At 43.5% G+C, this 19,048-nt stretch overlaps 1 protein-coding gene across 5 annotated transcripts in view; it reads left to right on the forward strand.

Annotated features, from left to right (window-relative positions):
- Positions 1 to 629: 629 nt before the first annotated feature.
- CNGB1 (cyclic nucleotide gated channel subunit beta 1) overlaps positions 630 to 19,048 on the forward strand; it is a 90,381-nt gene continuing 71,962 nt past the window's right edge. For 2 of the 5 annotated variants that reach the window (XM_077453795.1, XM_077453812.1), the window contains exons 1-14: positions 631 to 802; positions 4,776 to 4,885; positions 5,236 to 5,275; positions 6,676 to 6,718; positions 7,217 to 7,334; positions 7,417 to 7,441; positions 8,851 to 8,893; positions 9,477 to 9,594; positions 10,839 to 10,875; positions 11,993 to 12,122; positions 12,205 to 12,298; positions 12,717 to 12,759; positions 12,847 to 12,871; positions 12,964 to 12,978. In XM_077453795.1, the coding sequence (XP_077309921.1) occupies positions 4,784 to 4,885; positions 5,236 to 5,275; positions 6,676 to 6,718; positions 7,217 to 7,334; positions 7,417 to 7,441; positions 8,851 to 8,893; positions 9,477 to 9,594; positions 10,839 to 10,875; positions 11,993 to 12,122; positions 12,205 to 12,298; positions 12,717 to 12,759; positions 12,847 to 12,871; positions 12,964 to 12,978 (833 nt within the window). In that variant the 5' untranslated portion in view covers positions 631 to 802; positions 4,776 to 4,783. Of the gene's footprint in view, positions 803 to 4,775; positions 4,886 to 5,235; positions 5,276 to 6,675; positions 6,719 to 7,216; positions 7,335 to 7,416; positions 7,442 to 8,850; positions 8,894 to 9,476; positions 9,595 to 10,838; positions 10,876 to 11,992; positions 12,123 to 12,204; positions 12,299 to 12,716; positions 12,760 to 12,846; positions 12,872 to 12,963; positions 12,979 to 19,048 lie in introns of all 5 variants that reach the window. The other 3 variants (XM_077453800.1, XM_077453818.1, XM_077453807.1) reach the window with 3 other exon arrangements.

Here is a 19,048-nt window from a genome sequence, read left to right on the forward strand (position 1 = left end):
CTATCAGGAGTCCCCTTCACTTCGGTGTCCCTACATCCACATCAGGAAGCCCCTTCATATCATAACCCCCACTTTCACATAAGAGTATCACCTTGACCGCAAGGTCCCCCCTTTCACATCAGAGTATCCCCTTGACACTAGAGTGCCCCACTTTTACATCACTCTTCTTTTGCCCTGAATCTTCCATGTTTTCTGTCTCATTCAGTATGAATTATATTTTTGTGAAATATAATGAATGTGTATTATACACATGGGCCATCTGGGTATAATATACAGTGTATTGTATACATTGTGATACAGATCCTATAAATGTAATATGGACGATTATACACCGTGTATTGTACATATAATTCCTATAAATGTTTATATATGATATATAGTATGTATAGTTTGTAGGCATGTTCCATGGTATAATATTATTATACAGGATTTATACAGAGCATCGCTTTACAACATGAGGGCAGACAGTACAGTTACAATACAATTCAATACGAGAGGAATCAGAGAGCCTTGCTCGTTAGAGCTTACAATCTAGGAGGGATACACCCGGATCAGGGACATTAGTCACATATTAGGGCCAGAGAGAAATCCTTTTTCCTGAGGTGTCAGTGATGGGATCAGACTGTAATCAGCGGTGTCAGCACAGGCAGGATTTAGTCAAGGGCGCTCCTCCTGCCTGTACAGCCCTGGCACTGCCAACTGGGTCACTCGCCCTGCACTCGGCACAGGTGAGGGGGACCGGTGCCCATCTGGGGGAGGAGCCTCAATCTATACCTTACTACATAGAGGGTAGATCTATAGGGTAAGTGTATGCTGTTAGTGTGAAATGTATGGATGGCATGTATCTGAGTGATGTATGTGCAGTATACATGAATGGAATGTACTTGTAATGTTACCATATACACAATGTAGGGATATATTATACCAGTGATGTGTGTACAGGTCAGAGACAGATTTGTGGAGTATGCAGACATGTTACCATATGTGACTAAAAAGTACAAGTTATTCCAGGTAGACAATATATTATATGTAAACTATTTGTGTTGTATATACAGTATACTGTACATTATAAAGCGAATCTGATCTCATATCATGCACATTATTTACAGGTCCTGAACATGCAAAAAACACAAAATACATTTTAAGAAATACACCCATACATGTGCAAAACGTGAGCATTTACTCATAATAAAGCCATGTACATTATATTCTGTAATGCATGTCAAAATTATGCTGCAGCTGTAGTTCCCGGGCTCCACAAAACAAGATGTATTGTACTTTGTACAGCCATACACGCCAACGTATGGCCACGTGCAAGAGCCCTAAAACAAGCTCGCATTCATCTCTTTATCTACAAGCATTGTGGAGAAATGAATTTTAAGTTCACAACAGTTGTGTTTTTCTATGAGAACATATCATAACAGCCTGCTGGCCTTCTAATGTGAACACACAGCAAAAGTTTCTATAAGATCATAGCAGCCTGCCAGCCCTTCAATGTAAAGACACGGCTTATGATCCTATTAGAACATAGCATGCCTGTCAGTCCTCTAAAGTAAAGACACAGCAGACATTTCTATCAGATCATGGCAGCCTGCCCCCCCCCCCCCCCCCCCCCCACACCCTAATGCAGGGTCACCAAACTGCGGCCCTTGCAGCACTTTTCCTTCCATTGACACCAAAAATGTGGAAATATTCTTGCTACCGACATCAACAATGGGGAAGTATTTCTCCCAATGACACCAACGATGGGGCACCATTCCTCAAACTGACATCAACAATGGGGAAGTATTAATTCCACTGGCACCAATGATGGAGCACTAATTCTCACACTGACACCAATGATGGAGCACTAATTCTCACACTGGTCGCAATGACAGGGCACTATTCCTTCCACTAACACCAATGATGGGGCACTATTCCTCAAACTGACACCAATGACGGGGCACCATTCTCCCAATGACACTAACGATAGAGCACTAATTCTCCCACTGATACCAACAGTGGGACACTATTCCTCCCACCAACACCAATGATGGGGCACTATTCCTCCCCCTAACAACAAAGATGCATTGTTTAATCCCACTGACACCAGGATAACTTCTATTCCCAATGGCCACAATCCGGCCCCCATAAAGTCTGGAAGATGGTAAACTGGCCCTCCAGAAAGTTTGGGTTTCCAGAAGCTATATATAATAATCTAACAGTTCTAGAATCTCAGTCTGATGGGTTAGGGGTTCCGGGTTCTGGATATGATGGGCTTAGGGTTTTAGGATTCCATTCTAACGGTTTGGAGCTCCAAGATTTGTATATGATGGGCTCAGAATTCTGGATCCATAGATCTATTGGATTCCTTGGGTTCCTGGATCTGGATAACAGGGGCTTAGGGTTCTGGTTGTATAGTTTGACAGGTTTGAGAATTCCAAGACTGGATATGATGGACTCCTGGTTCTGGTTTCCTAGATCAATGGGTTTGAATTTCCTCTTTCCAGCATCTATATGTGATGGGCTCAGGGTTCTGGTTTTCTACATTAATTGGGTTGGAGTCAGGATCTGGATATCAGGGGCTTAGGTTTCTGGTTTTCTAGTTTGATGGGTTTCCAAGATCTGGATAGGATGGACTCATGGTTCTGGTTCCCTAGATTGATCGGTTTGGGGTTCCAGATCTGAATATGATGGGCTCAAGGCTCTAGTTTCCTAGATCAATTAGGTTGGGGTTTCAGGATCTGGATATTAGACTTAGAGAGTTTCTTAGGATATCTGGTTTAGTGTTTTGCTCTTATAGTTTGACAGTTTTTTTTGGATCCATGATCTAGACATGATGGGCTCAGGGTCCTGGTTGGAGATCGAAACCACTGTTTTATGGGTTTGGGGTTCCAGGATGGATATGATGGGCTCAGGGTTATGGTTTTCTAGATTGATGTGTTTGGGGTTTGTTATCTGGATATGATGGACCGCTGCAGGATCTAGATTTGAGAGGCTTGGGGTCTGTGATCTTAGTTTGATGTGTTTGAGGTTCCAGAATCCAGATTTTTCATACTCATGGATCACTCTGTGGTGGGTCGAGGTTCCAGGATCTGGATATAATGTGCTCAGAGATCTGGAACCACAGTTTGATGGGTTAGGGGTTCCAGGATCTGGATACGATGGGCTTGGGGGAAAAACTGCCCGATACCCCCATGCACACATTCAATGTAGATGGGGGAATCCTTTTTGCTTTGTCATTGTATTCGGACAATGGATAGATTATTGCCTGTGGTGCTGATCTAGCGAGAAAATATTGACAGGGCAGTTGAACAGTAGTCAATTGGTAAATCAACTTCTGTTTGTCCACACTGGCCAAACATGGATCGAAATTCACCCCTGCTGAAGCAGCTATATTTTGATCCATGTATGGCCAGCTTTAGAAGATCCAGACTCCAGATATTGTAGTCTCAGGGATATATGTCCTTAGACTGATAGGTTGAGGGGTTCAGGATCAGAATTTGAGGGCTCACTGATCCTAGTCTGATGGGTTAGGGGATTAAAAATATAGACATGATGGGATCATGGATCTTAGTCTGGTGAGTTGGAGGTTTCAGGATCAGGATTTGAATGATGCAGGGATCTGGGATCTCAGTCTGATTGGTTTGAGGTTCTAAGATCTGGATTTGAGAGGCTCAGAGATCTTGGCTTTTAGTCTGATGAGTTAGGGGATCTAGAATACAGATATGATGGTCTCAGGGATCTCACCCTGATGGGTAATGCCGTGTACACACGGTCGGACTTTCTGGCAGAAAAGGACAGACGGAATAATTTCATCGGATATTCTGATTGTGTGTGGGTTTCATCTGAATTTTTCTTTTGAAAATTCTGACAGACCTAGAAATAGAACAGGTTTTAAATCTTTACGATGGACTCAATTTCTATCGGGAAAACCGTTCGTCTGTATGCTGTTCTGACAGACCAAAAACAACGCAAGGGCAGCTATTGGCTACTGGCTATTGAACTTCCTTTTCTAGTCCCATCTTACGTGTTGTACGTCACCGCGTTCTAAACAATCAGACTTTGGTGTGATCGTGTGTAGGCAAGTCCGTTTCAGAGGAACTCCGTTGAAACTCTGTTGGAAAAACCGTCTGAGTTTATTCTGAAAAAAAAAAAAAACGGTTGTGTGTACGCGGCATTAGACATTCCAAGACCTAGATATGAAGGGCTCAAGGATTGGGGATTGGGGGGTTAAAAGGATCTGACTTGATCTTAAGCCAATTGGTAAGGGGATCCCAAATCCAGATTAGATGGGCTCAGGGATTCGGGATCTTAGTCTGATGAGTTGGATGTTTCAGGATGTGGATTTGAGGGGCTCAGAAATCTGAGACCTCTGATTGGTTTGGTTTGAGGTTCTAGGATTTAGATATGATAGTCACAGAAGATGTGGGATCTTACAATAACAATGTTTGTAACCACAACAATGATTAATAAACCTTTTTGCCACACAGGGATATTAAAACAAATTGTTTATTGTTAACCATTTTCCACAATCACAAATCAAACTATACATTATTATACATTAAATTTGAGGGCTGCTCGTTTGTATAGCCATCATAGCCAAAAATATGTAACACAACAACAATTATGGGTTTAGGGTTCCTGGGATCTCGCCATGTAAATTTTGTAATTGGAGTACTTTGTTCTGGAGGTTCCATTATCTGGTTCCGATAACATCAGAGTTCTGGGTCTCAGATCTCTAGGAAAAATGGAAGAGTTAGGAAAGTGAAAGATATTCTATGCTCTGCTTACAGGACTTAAAATGTTCAGCTGGATTGAAAAAGTGGTTCCACAACCCCCGGAAACCCCCAGCAAATCAGCAACTGATAACCAGGAGTGTCCTGCGCGCCAAGTGGTGACCGAGGTAAGTAGTATGAAGTGGTATTGTGCAGTGTCTATACATTCAGAATAAGAACAGATACTAAGAATTACACCTGGCATACATAACACGAGAAGTGGTACTGTGCAGAGTCCAAACATACAGATTAAGAATAGATACTGAGTATTACACCCAGCAAGTGAAGATAGGAGTGGGTGAATATCTATCTGCTCATATTTAATGAATTATATAGACTATGTATAAGCAATCAACATTACAGATGACATCTAACTGAAAGTTCACAAGTCTCACTCACACTGAAGCAGTTATTTGTGAAGGTTCAAATAACATCTTCTGGAACATTTTCTTTCATTTACAATTATCTTTTATTCCAGAAAGCGACTTGTGTCAGCCATGAGGCCAGCAACCCTTCAGGTAAGCCCAGACAGCAGGTAATGGGGCACCCCCTTGTGGGTAGGGTTCTGGAGGACAGGGGTACAGACTGTGGGATTTTGAATGGGCAAGAGGAGTACAGAAAGGGGTGAAGGAAGGTTGTGGTGAAGGGGGAAAGGGGGCTTTGAGGGTAGTTGTTTAGGGACCATGCTGGGTAACCTCACAATATAGCTGTTAGGTAGTTTAGAGGTAATTTGGTGGAGGTGTTAGTAATTCCAGAAAAGGTTATGGGGGTCTACAGGTTGTCAGGTAGGGAAGAGTTGAGGTTTGGCATCTCCACATGGTCAGGTATGAAAGGGTAAGGGTTTGTTTTCTCCAGGATGTCAGGTAGGAACGGGTATGGGTTTGGTGTTCCCTGTTTGCCAAGTAGAGAAAATCAAGGTTCTGGGTTCTCCAGGTTGTCAGGTAGGGAAGGTTTAGGGACTTGGTGTCTCCTAGTTGTCAGGTAGGGCTCTGGTTTCTCCAGGTTGTTAGGTAGGGGCAGGTAGGTGTTTGGTGTCTCCAGTTTGTGAGGTAGAGAAAAGTAGGGCTCTAGTTTCTCCGGATTTTCAGGTAGTGACAGGGGGATGTTTGGTGTCTCCAGGTTATCAGGTAGGGAAGGGTAGGACTCTGGTTTCTCTAGGTCAGTGATGGCGAACCTTGGCACCCCAGATGTTTTGGAACTACATTTCCCATGATGCTCCACTACACCACAGAGTGCATGAGCATCATGGGAAATGTAGTTCCAAAACATCTGGAGTGCCAAGGTTCGCCATCACTGCTCTAGGTTGTCAGGTATGGACAGGTAGTGGTTTGGTGTCTTTAGGTTGTCAGGTGGGGAAGGATTTGGTTACCCTTGTTGTCAAGTAGGGAACTGATCTCTCCTGGATGTCTGCTAGGAAATGGTAGGGGTTTGGTATCTCCTGGTTTTCAGAAAGGGTGGGACTGGTTGTCAGTTAGGAAAAGATAGGGGTTTGGTGCCCCCTTGTTGTCAGGTAGAGAAGGGTTTGATTTCTACTGGTTATCTGGTAGGAAAGGGTGGGTGAGAGGGTTGGTGTCTCCTGGTCATGGCTGGTGCAAGGATTTTGACACCCTAGACAAAAACTCATTTTGCCGCCCCCCTGGCTCCACCGCCTTTGCCCTGCCCATGTATACCCCACCTTTTTAATGAAGCCCCCATCAAATGCAGCCTCACCAGCACCCATCAATGCAGCCCACCAGTGCCCATTAAGGCAGTCCCCATCGGCGCCCATCAATGCAGCCTACCAAGGAAGGTAGGGGTTTTGTTTCTCCAGGTTGGGTCTTGGGAGGTAAAATAAGGAGATTTTTAAGATTTTTGGTGATGAGAGCTGCAACGGGTTTGTCAGTTGGTTGGTTATATGTTATTATTTCTGTTCCTACAGGTGACACCAATGTGCAAGATGCGAATGCAGCATCTGATAAAAGGTGAGCATGCTGCACTCCTGCAACCAACATGGCAGAACAGTTTGTTGTGTGATGAAGGTCTTTTAACTAATGCCGCGTACACATGACCAGACTTTGACGGACTCGGTCCGGCGGACTGGAATACATCGGACAATTCGATCGTGTATGGGCTCCAGCGGACTTTTTCTTCCCAAAAGTCTGGCGGACCTAGAAATAAAACTTGCTTCAAATATTTCCGACGGACTCGAGTCTAGTCGAAAGATCTGGTCATCTGTGTGCTAGTCCGACGGACTAAAACCGAAATTAGGGCAGCTATTGGCTACTGGCTATGAACTTCCTTATTCTTCGTCATGACGTTCGAATCCGTCTGACTTTTGGAGTGATAGTGTGTGGCCAAGTCCGTTTGTTTGAAAGTCCGGCTGAGCTCAGCTGCAAAGTCCGTTGGATTGTCGGCCGGACCAAGTCCGTTGAAAAGTCCGATCTTGTGTACGCGGCATAACAGCGTTCCTTTTTTTGCAGTTCTGGAAATGTCCTCAGCTGGCTGGCCCAGGGACTGGGTAAAGTGGTTCCTCAGCCAGTTGACAGTCCCTCCTTGTCCCGAACTAACAAGGACATCTCTGAGGCTGTAGTGAAAGAGGTATTGGCAATCAATCTATACTTGTTCGATAAAATTTATAATGAACTGCAGGTTTAATGATATTTGTTATTTTCTGTTTTAGAAACAAAAGCCAGTGATTGAAACAGGTAAGGGAAGTAAAATAACATTGCATACTGTAGTAAAAGCCACACACATAGTAAAACACAAACACCACTTAGGCACGCTTAACCCTTTGATTGCCCTAGCTTTTTAACCCCTTCCCACCCAGTGTCATTAGTACAGTGACAGATTTTTAACATTGATAACTGTATTGGTGTTACTGGTTCCCAAAAAGTGTCAGAATGCTTGCCACAATATCTCAGTCTCGCTTTGTGTCACTAAAATTTACTAGTTAAAAAATAAATACAGTATATATATATATATTTATATAATGTGTTAAAGTAACAGTGCCATATCTAAAAAAATGGCCTGGTCATGAAGGGAGGAAAATCTTCCGTAAATCAAGTGGTTAAATCACACTGATTTATTTTGGAGATTTCAATGGTGCATAATAACCAGTCAGCTATAGGCTTTAGCCCCCCATTCACACTGGTGCGGCTTTGAATTTGCGGTTTAGGAGATATTCCCCTCGGTATGCGCCGCTGACTGCAGCGGCGCATGCGCACAAGGGGATTCTCGGCTGAAAGCCCGGCAGTGGCCGGACCCGGCCGGGATGAAATCTCCCGCGCGCATGCGCGGGAGTGACGATATCGCGGCTCCGGCCACTCACAGCGCCGGAGCCGCGATACCCGGAAGAAACGCCGAGGGAGCACATCAGCTCCCTAGGCGTGGATCGGGCCAGATGTCGGGGCCTCGTTCTAAGGTAAGTATTTCATAATGAACTAGTATGCGGTGCACACGGGCTGTCCGATCAGGTCCGTCTGTCAGTTTTTCAGGTGGAACTGATCGAACCCTCCAGTCTCCTTTTTTGGAGCAGCGGAGATCAGCGGACACATGTCCGCTGACACCACCGCCATCCAGTCCGATCCTGCCCTCAAAAAACAGATGGATGGTGGTCCTATTTTCCATCTGCCCGGAGGATCGGATCGGATGGAAACGGACAGGAGGTACGTTTCCAACCGATTTCCCCATAGAAGAGCCTGAGCAAGCGGAATCCCCTTCATGGAGACGCCCGTGTGAAAGGGGCCTCATGTGTTACAATTCATTGTTCAGGTAAGTGAAGGGTTACAAGTTATTGTTCAGGTAAGTGAAGGAGAAAGAATTGTGTATAGTCTGTGGTGAAGACACAGCAGCATGGTGTCCTTCCACATGCTGGTCAGACCATTAAAAGCTGGTGTATCGGGGTAGAGAAGCCTCATTCCAATCATTCAATTCTGTCCATCTCTTCCATTCATTTTAATCTCCACTGCTGATATAAAAGACAGGTGAGGCCCAGGTCAACTAAATCAAGTACGTGAGGGCTTGGTGTTCTAAAACAGGGATCAGGACTGGCAGAGTATACGCAGAGTAATGTTATTGTCTTGGTGTTCTTTTACTAATCTTTTCTTCCCTGTAGTAGAAAAGAAGACAGAGAATGGTCCCACTGGCCAGACAGAAAGGTAACTGGAATTTCTTTCTTAGTTAATATCTTCCTAGTTATGGAACCAAAGCAACCAATCAGAATTAATCTCTGCACTTTATACATTATTGCCGCTGTACAACATTATTAATAGTACTCTCTGGGCTTCCATATTGGTCTGAATCAGTTCAATGTCCCTGGCATCCCATACCAGGCTGGTGGTGACCATTGTTCCTTGGATCTCATACCAGGCTGGAGGAGTCCAAAGTCCCTGAGATCCCATGCCAGGCTGAAGGGGTCTAATGTCCCAGGGATCTCATACCAGACTGAAAAGGTCCAATGTCCCTGGGATCCTATGACAGGCTGGAGGAGTCCAATGTGCCTGGGATCCCATCCGAGGCTGCAGGGGTCCAATATTCCTGGGATCTCATACCAAGCCGAAGGGGTCCAATGTCTCATGATTCCCTACCAGACTGAGGGGGTCTAATGTCCCTGGGATCCCATGCCAGGTTGGAAGGGTTCAATGTACCCCGGATCCCATGCTAGGCCGAAAGGGTTTATTGCTTCTGCAGGGTGTCTTTTATGTGAGTTGATCGTCTCAAACACTGTCTCCTCTTCAACAGCTCCTCTGTAGGTGTTCTGTCCTGGCTTTCTCATGGCCTGGACAAGGTTGTCCCTCAGCCCACCTGGGCCCACAGGTCCAGCATCAGCAGCTCACAACAAAGTGCTCCAGAGGAGCAGGTAGGTGGCCGTCTCACAACATGTGCTGTATTTTGATAAATCTGATATTTTGATGTCAAAAATGCTCAATATTGAGGTGGTTAAATTGGACAAGCACCTTCTCCTGGCATTGTGTGCTTTCTGTGTGGTTATTGTTAGAAGTTAAGAAAATAATGAGGTCAATGTAAAGTTTAGTGGTTAGGGTCATGGTTAGGGAACAGTGAGGTTAGGTTCTTGGTTAGGGGATAGAGGTTGGGGTCATTGTTAGGGTTAGAGGTTACCATTATCTTTAGATATTAGGGTCAAGCATTAAAGTTTAGTCTTAGGTTACAAGCTAGAAGTTAAAGTTATTGTTAGGGTTAGAGTTTTGGGTCATCCATAAGGGTTAAAGGTTAGTTTTAGGTTAGTGTTATGGTCACTGGTAAGGTTGGTCATAGATGGTGCGTGTTTTTTTCCTGCAAGCATGGGCAGGGGATGCCATATCTGCCAGGGGAACACACAGTGATTATTACTAGCGACTATAGTTGCCGGCAATAAAAGTATACAAAAAACAGGCTGGTCTTTCCCAAGTTGATTGATCAAACAACTTTTGTAAATTAGCCTGCCCATACATGGTTTCAATCCCTGCTAAACTGGCCTAGATTTGAACTGTCTGTGGCTGGCTTTAGGGACAGTTCATTGCGAGTTTAGGGGTTAGGATAGCGTCAATTTTAGGATTAGAGGTTGGGGTAATTGTTAGAGATTAGGGTAATTTCTAGGGCAGTTTTAGAGGTTAGGTCAATTGTTAATGATTAGGATTAATGTCAGGGTTATTGCCTGATGTTAGAGGTTAAGGTCTGTTTGGGTTAGAGATTATGTTTGGGGGCAAGAGGTTAGGGCGATTGTTAGGGGTTAAAGGTTAGTGTTATAGTCACTGTTTGGCATAGCAGCTACGACCATTGTTGTAGGTTTGGGTCGTTATCAGGGAAATTGTTAAGGATTAGGGTCAATGTTGGGGGTCATTGCTAGGAGTTTGGCTAATTATTAGAGGTTTGGGTCATGTTAGGAATTAAGGTCATTGTTAGAGGTCAGGGTCATTTTTGGGTTTGAGCCATTGTTAGGGGTCAGGGTCAATGTTCGGGTCATTGCTAGCTCACTGGGTTAGAGATCTTCAGGTGTCCAACAGGTTAGATGGCAGAACATTGATTGGCTGGTCTGGCTTCCTGCATCTCTGGTATAAGAAATGTGCTCGTCACTGCCACTAACTGTCCTCTGCACTTTTCCAGAAACTGCAGGTTGAAGAAAAGGCAGAGAAGTTGGAAGGTAAGTACCTATTGTTGTCTATGTCTATGGTGGGGTGAGATAAGTGAGCAGTAATAGGTAGATCACTATAAATTGTTTGATTTTGTATGTGAATAGTGTGGAGCACAAGGTATCATATACAGTGGAGTTCATTCATTGGTGTCACATGGACCTGGGGCACTTATAATCAATTCTATTTTACTTTTTCTACATGGTAGACAATGGTGGGATGCAGATTGGAGGGGTAGAAGGTGATGGCTGGACAGATTCAATGAGTAGAAAGAGATGGAAGGGCAGAATAGAGGGGTAGAAAATGATGGCCGGACAGATTGGACGGGTAGAAAGCGATAGTAGGGCAGGTTAAAGGGGCAAAAAGTGATGATTAGGCAGATTATAGGAAAAGAAGGGCATGGTAGGGTAGAGTAGAATGGTAAAAGATGATGGCCATGCAGCTTGAATGGATAAACAGTGATGATGCGGCAGATTGGAGGGTAGAGGGTGATGGTCGGCAGTTTATAGTGGTAGAAGGTGATGGTGGGGCAGTTTATAAGGGTAGAAGGTGATGGTGGGGCATTTTATAGGGGTAGGAGGTGATTGCGGGCCAGTTTATAGGGGTCAAAGGTGATGGTAGGGCAGACTGAATGGGTAGAAGGTGATGGTGAGGAGGTTGGAAGGGTAGAAAGTCATGGTGGGGCAGTTTATAAGGGTAGAAGGTGAGGGTCGGACTCAGACAATTTATAGTGGCTTGAAGGTAATGGTAGGGCAGATTAGATGAGTAGAAAGTGATGGTGAGGCATTTTATAAGGGTAGAAGGCAAGGATGGGGTAGTTTATAAGGGTTGAATGTTATGTTGGGGCAGTTTATAGGGGTATAAGGAGATGGAGGGGCAGCTTATAGGGGTTGAAGGGGATGGTGGGGCAATTTATAGGGGTAGATGGTGATGGTGGGGCAGATTGTATAGGTAGAAGGTAATAATGGGGAGGTTGGAAAGGTAGAAGTGATGGAGGGGAAGTTTATTAGGGTAGAAGGTGAGGGTGGGCAGTTTATAGGGCTAGAAGGCAACATTTGATACATGCAGATATAGAGGAAAGAAAAGGTGATTTTTTCCCATTGACAAGTCTTTATTTGGTTTGAGCAGAAATGAACATCCCTCCAGTGTCCCCAGTGCACACTCCTGCTCCCGTTCCTGCAGCCGCACCTGAACCTGTTCCAGCTGAAGCACCTCCAGCTCCCACTTCAGAGGTTGAGGCAGCAGTGTCAGATAAGGGGTACGTATAACACCTTGCAAGATCCCATCAGGTAACACCCGCCTGGCATGAAGTCCCATGTTCATCTTCTCTCCACCACTAGGTCTGGTAGCGGGGTGCTGACCTGGCTGATGCAGGGCCTGGGAAAGGTGGTGCCACAGCCGGAAACCCCTGTGGTGGTCGCTAAGAAGGTGGAAGTGAGTTTCTGGGGGTGACCTATGGTTGGGATGTTTTTTGATGGATCTTAAAATTTGTGTGGGTGGGAATTTTTTGGTGAAATGTCACCTTTTCCTTCAGCGTAGCAGAGGGGTGTCAATTATCAAGAGAGGGGACAGTCCTCTTCACGATTGGGTTACTGCAGTGATTGTCCAGGAAAGCCAAATATACTCACAGATATAATGGACACAGTTTCCACCACTAACTTTCATCGCTGAGGATTCTGGTCTATTCTGTGAGAAAATGGACAATGTAACATACAGCAAGGACTCGCCACCTACCCCCAGTTACCCCAGAGAGGGCAAGGCAGCTGCAGACACGTCAGAGAGGATAATACACAAAGTTCAGGTTGGATCTGCCCACTTTACTGACTTTCTACCCGTTGTGTCTGATTGACAGGAAGAAAAACCAAAGGAGGAGGAAGCGTCTGCCCAAACCCAGGGTAAGCCCCTCTTTCCATCTGCCAGCTGGCAGTGAAGGGGGTTAAATATTTTAAGGTCACCAGTTTGAAAATTGTTTGTTTTCACAGCAACCAGAAAAGACTCTAAAGCCAGGTGAGTGCAGGAACCATGATGGAAGCTTCTATAATAAAATCTGTGCCATCATCACATCTATATAACTTATATTTATTTGTTCCCACCCCCAGCATGGAGAGTACGGGGTGAGTAATAATGTCTGGATGGCAATAGTCATCTTTTTCTTGCCATGTCTCTTTACTCCTTATGTTTTATGCTATCTTATAAATCAGATCCTATGTATTCGAAAAAAAAAATATATATATTATATATATATATATTCCTACATATCTGACCCTATATATGCTTTCTTATAAATCCTATCCTATTTATCGATTATAGATCATATATATATATATATATATATATATATATATATATATATATATATATATATATATATATATATATATATATATATATATATATATATATATATATATATATATGCGATCCTACATATCTGATATACAGTGCCTTGAAAAAGTATTCATACCCCTTGAAATTTTCCACATTTTGTCATGTCACAACCAAAAAATTTAAATGTATTTTATTGGGATTTTGTTATAGATCAAAATAAAGAGGGCACATAATTATTAAGTGGAAGGAAAAAATAAAATGGTTTTCAAAATTTTTTACAAATATAGTGAAAAGTGTGGCGTGCATATGTATACAGCCCCCCCCCCCCCCCCCCCCCCCGAGTCAATTATTTGCAGAATTATATTTTTCCTCAATTACAGCTGCAAGTCTTTTTTGGGGATGTCTCTACCAGCTGTGCACATCTAGGAGGGTGCCATTTTTGCCAATCATTCTTAGCAAAATAGCTCAAGCTCTGTCAGATTGGATGGAGAGTGTCTGAACAGCAATTTCAAGTCTTGTGACAGATTCTCAATTGGATTTTTGACTTTTACTGGGCCATTCTAACACATGTATATGCTTTGATCTAAACCCTTCCATTGTAGCTCTGGCTGTTATGCCCTGTACACACGGGTGGACTTTCCGACGGAAAATGTGAGATCGGACTGTGTTGTCGGAAATTCCGATCGTTTGTGGGCTCCATCGGACTTTTTCCGTCGGAATATCCGACACACAAAGTTTGAGATCTGGATCTAAAATTTTCTGACAACAAAATCCAAATCGTTTAAATTCTGATCGTGTGTATACAATTCCAATGCACAAAGTGCCACGCATGCTCAGAATAAAATTACGAGACGAAAGCTATTGGCTACTGGTCTCTTTATAGTCCTGTCGTTCGTGGTTTACGTCACATCGTTCTGAACGATCGGACTTTACGACAACTTTGTGTGACAGTGTGTATGCAAGACAAGTTTGGGCCAATATCAGTCGGGAAAAATCTGACGGATTTGGTCATCGGAATGTCCGATACAGGGCATTAGAGTCGTTGTTGCTGGAGGTGTGAACCTCCACCCCAGTATCAAGTCTTTTGCAGACTCACAGGTTTTCTTCTAAGATTGCCCTGCATTCGGCTCCATCCACCTTCCTGTCAACTCTGACCAGCTTCCCTGTCTCGCCTATAGAAAAGCATCCCCACAACATGATGATGCCACCACCATGTTTCACAGTGGGGATGGTGTGTTCAGGGTGATGTGCAGTGTTAGTTTTCCGTCACACATAGCGTTTTGCTTTTAGGCCAAAAAGTTAAATTTTGGTCTTATCTGACCAGAGCACCTTCTTCCACATGTTTGCTGTGTCCCCCACATGGCTTCTTGCAAATTGCAAACAGGACTTCTTATGACTTTCAACAATGACTTTCTTCTTTGCATCCTTCCATAAAGGCCAGATTTGTGGAGTGCATGACTATAACTTGTCCTGTGGACAGATTCTCCAACCTGAGCTGTGGATCTCTGCAGCTCCTCCAGAGTTACCATGGGCCGCTTGGCTGCTTCTCACGTTATTGCTCTCCTTGCCCTGCCTGTCAGTTTAGGTGGACGGCCATGTCTTGTTGAAAGGAGCATGCGACTTTTAAGGCAGAAATAAACGTAATGGAGTAAATAAAAGGCAACCATTTGCCACTTTTATTGAGTACACAGTATCTGATAAATTTTGTAGTCATAAACAATCACATTTAAATATACAAAAAGTACACCAATGAACCAATTAATACATAGGCATATATATCAAACCCAAATCTAATAATCCAGGCACTGCCAGAGTCAAGCTGAGGTCAGTCCATGAAGATTTGTAGCATACATCCCGACATGTTTCGGAAATTTTATTGGTACATATTTTCCTTCATCAGGGAAGATTTATACTTGGGTGACTTTATCTTTATCTGCAACATAGATATAGTTACGTAGTATTTGTACAATAGTACATAAAAAAAACAAGTGATTTTACAGAATGAGCTATATAGTATTTAGGCTTAAAAGGTACATGGGGAAAGACATGGGGAAAGACATGGGGAAAGACATGGGGAAATGGTAAAAACAATTCAGGGAATCCACGTTGGCTGAAACAGTCCGCATGGAGACAAAGATGGACAAGCATGCCACCCAGGGCTGACCACCGATTCACATCCACAAGAGACGTCCCAATGTTAAACCAGCAAAAGGAGTATTCCTGTCTGAAAGGCCATAAATAAACAAAGGAAATTCAATCAATCATAAATAAACCAGCACAACTAGTGGGCGGTAACAACAGGACAAGGGCATGCGTTACCCAGAATTGCCTATATAGACTAGTATGTTACCTTTTACTGTGCTGATAGAGGTGCAGACATCAGAGTGGCAGTCCTCAGACTGAGTCAGCTGATGAGAGCCAATCCTCACAGGTCGTTTGGGTAATGCTGGTTGTTCTGCCCCATTAGCGGTATGAAAAACAGTTGAGGCCAGAATTCGGAGCGTCTCTCTGACACGTAGCCACTCCGCTCAGGGCGCAATGATGTCACGTGCCAGAACGTCACCGGCGAAAAAGGAATGTCCCCACCTGTGCTGGAGAAACACAGTGGGGACAGGTAGGAGCTCCTACCGCACATATGGCCCACATGGAGACAAGGAAAACCCCATAATCCATTTAGCCATGCACGGGTGGAGCCTACCCACCGGGTGTTTGTGAAGAAACAGCGCAGCCCAGGGAGCACACCATACGCCACCCAGTGGACAAAGGAGGACAATAACAGCCAAAATGTGTACAATGAAAAATTCATGAAAATAAGCAAAAACAAACAATAAAAATGCAGAGTAAAAAGAGAAATAAACACATGGCAATTAAATATCAGATGAACATGGTTAACAAAGTGAATCATCCACATTGCACGCATGCAATTATAGAAATTATGATATAATCACAGAGATGTACTGTGAAAGATAAATCGCAGTTCGGAGGTGCTAACGTGTCACTAATTGTAATGTCCCCATACTGTCAAAAAGGGCGCCTTCATAGTTAATAAATTGATGAAGCCATGGTGTGAGGGATGTAGCACAGAAATGTCATATCCGGAACTTGAAAAAAGAAGCTATAAATTCAATGCACAGCCCCCTGAAACAAAGCCCAGAAGAAAAGCTTGAAAGCCTCATTTAGGCCAGGTGGGGAGGTGGCCTGTAAATTAAATATCCATCTCAACTCACATTAAGTCTCTGCCTCTGAAGTGGATACGATCAGTTCTGGATATGACATTTCTATGCTACATCCCTCACACCATGGCTCCACAAACTTATTAGCTATGAAGGAGCCCTTTTTGACAGTATGGGGACATTACAATTAGTGACACTTTAACACCTCTATACTGCGATTTATCCCTCACAATACAGCTCTGCGACTATATCATCATTTCTACAATTGCGCGAGTACAATGTGGATGATCCACTTTATTGTTAACCATGTCCATTTGGTATTCATTTGCCATGTTTCGTTCCCTCTTTTTCTTCTGCATTTTTATTGTTTGTTTTTGGTTATTTTCATGTATTTTTCATTGGCTGTTACTGTCCTTTGTCCACTGGGTGGCGTATGGTGTGCTCCCTGGGCTTCTCTAAATGGATGACAGAGTTCTCCTTGTCTCCATGTGGGCCATATGGAAAAGCTCCTACCTGTCCCCACTGTGTTTCTCTAACACAGGTGGGGACTTCCCCGATAACACGCGGGTTTGTGACATCATCACGCCCCGAGGGGCAAGGCTACGCCTTAGGCTTACCTGTAGCTACACTGGATATCTCCTAACCTGCACGGTTTAGGAGATGTCATCGGCACATGCAAACTGAAGCAACGGCACGTACGTTAGACTGTGCCGTTAACGGCGGCTCCCGTGCGCATGTGCGGGAGTGACGCCATCGCGGCTCTGGCCAATCACAGTGCTGGGGCCTGTGATACTCGGAAGTAACTCCGGGAGCGATGTTTGTCTGGCAGGTTTTTTTTTTTTTCTAGGTTTTACAACCACTTTAAGCCTAAATACTATATAGCTCATTATGTAAAATCACTTGTTTTTTTATGTACTATTGTACAAATACTATGTAACTATATTTATGTTGCAGATAAAGATAAAGTCACCCAAGTATAAATCATCCCTGATGAAGGAAAATATGTACCAATAAAATTTCCGAAACGTCGGGATGTATGCCACAAATCTTCATGGACTGACCTCAGCTTGACTCTGGCAGTGCCTGGATTATTATCTTTGGGTTTGATATATAGGTCTATATGTATTAATTGGTGTACTTTTTGTATATTTTAATGTGATTGTTTATGACTACAACATTTTTCAGATACTATGTACTCAATATAAGTGGCACATTGTTGCCTTTTATTTACTTCATTACCTTTATGTCTGCCTTAAAAGTCCAAGGGCCCTTGTTGCATGCTCCTTTTTTCTCATGTTTTCAGGATGTTGGCAGTCCTACACATTTAATTCCCATAAATAACCTTCTTCTGCCATGTCTTGGTAGGTTTGCAGTTGTCTTTCTATTTTCAGATGATGGATTGAACAGTGCTCTGTGAGATGTTCAAAGCTTAAAATATTTTTTTAATAACCTAACCTTGATTTAAACTTCTCCCCTTTTTTTTTTATCCCTGACCTGTCTGCAGTGTTCCTTGGCCTTCATGATGCTGTTTGAGCACCAAGGTTCTCTAACAATTCTGAGGGCTTCACTGAACAGCTGTATTTATACTGAGATTAAATTGCACACAGGTGGACTCTAATTACTAATTAGATGATTTCTGAAGGCAATTGGTTCCACTAGATTTTAGTTAGGGGTATCAGAGTAAAGGGGGCTGAATACAAATGCACGCCACACTTTTCAGCTATTTATTTGTAAAAAAATAAAATAAATTAAAGCCATTTATCGCTTTCCTTCCACTTCACAATTATGTGCCACTTTGTGTTGGTCTATCACATAAAATCCCAATAAATACATTTACGTTTTTTGGTGTAACATGACCAAATGTGGAAAATGTCAAAAGGGTATGAATACTTTTTCAAGGCACTGTATAGGCTATAAATTCTATATATCAAAACCTATACATCCTATTTAATCAGATGTTATATCCTATTTTATATGTAGCAAAGTCTCTAGTCTCCTCCAGTCTAATGAGAACATTCAGGGCCAAAGATATCTGACATCCTTCTGTACGCGGGGCGTTGTGAGGCATAGTGGGTGCAAGGTGGATAAAGTTATTGGCCACCAGACACTTCTTGGATATAAAAGAGGTTTTATTTCTCTTAACAGTTACATTTTATATTTGGAGGGGGAAAGAGGGTTAGGACCAGGACACCCTTAATCAGTTGCAATTTCAATTGGCAGACTCAGACTTCAATAGGAGAACACTCGTAAAGAGAACGGCCCCCCCAGCAAGGCGCCACATCTGCACATGCAGGATTGCCGTCTTGTATGGCAAGAGTCTTTAACAATTACTAACACAACTCGTTACAGTCCTCTTTACTTCACTACAACGTCTACTTGTAGCTCTTCAGCCCCTTGAGCTCCTGGTCTCTCACTGGACTCCCTGATTCACTAACTCTGAATCCCTGAAGCTTCTCAAAGTTTTGCGGTGGTATCTCCCTCAAGTGTCACCCACACGTCTCTATTGGGTCCCTAGCTTGGCACTCCAAATACTTCTCCAGCTTCACCCCTGCTAACCCGCTCAGTCCCTGACTTGACTCACAAGGCTGCTCTGCAAGCGTCAATGCCGCTGGCTGGGTCCCTGACTTGATGACCGCCTGAAGTTTCTCAATTCTCCATTGTGACGTTCTTTTAGAAGGCTGCT

Source organism: Lithobates pipiens, unplaced genomic scaffold (assembly GCF_037356315.1).
Source record: "Lithobates pipiens isolate NorthernLeopardFrog02 unplaced genomic scaffold, aLitPip1_a1.2 Scaffold_10, whole genome shotgun sequence".
In the NCBI taxonomy this organism is placed as follows: domain Eukaryota; kingdom Metazoa; phylum Chordata; class Amphibia; order Anura; family Ranidae; genus Lithobates; species Lithobates pipiens.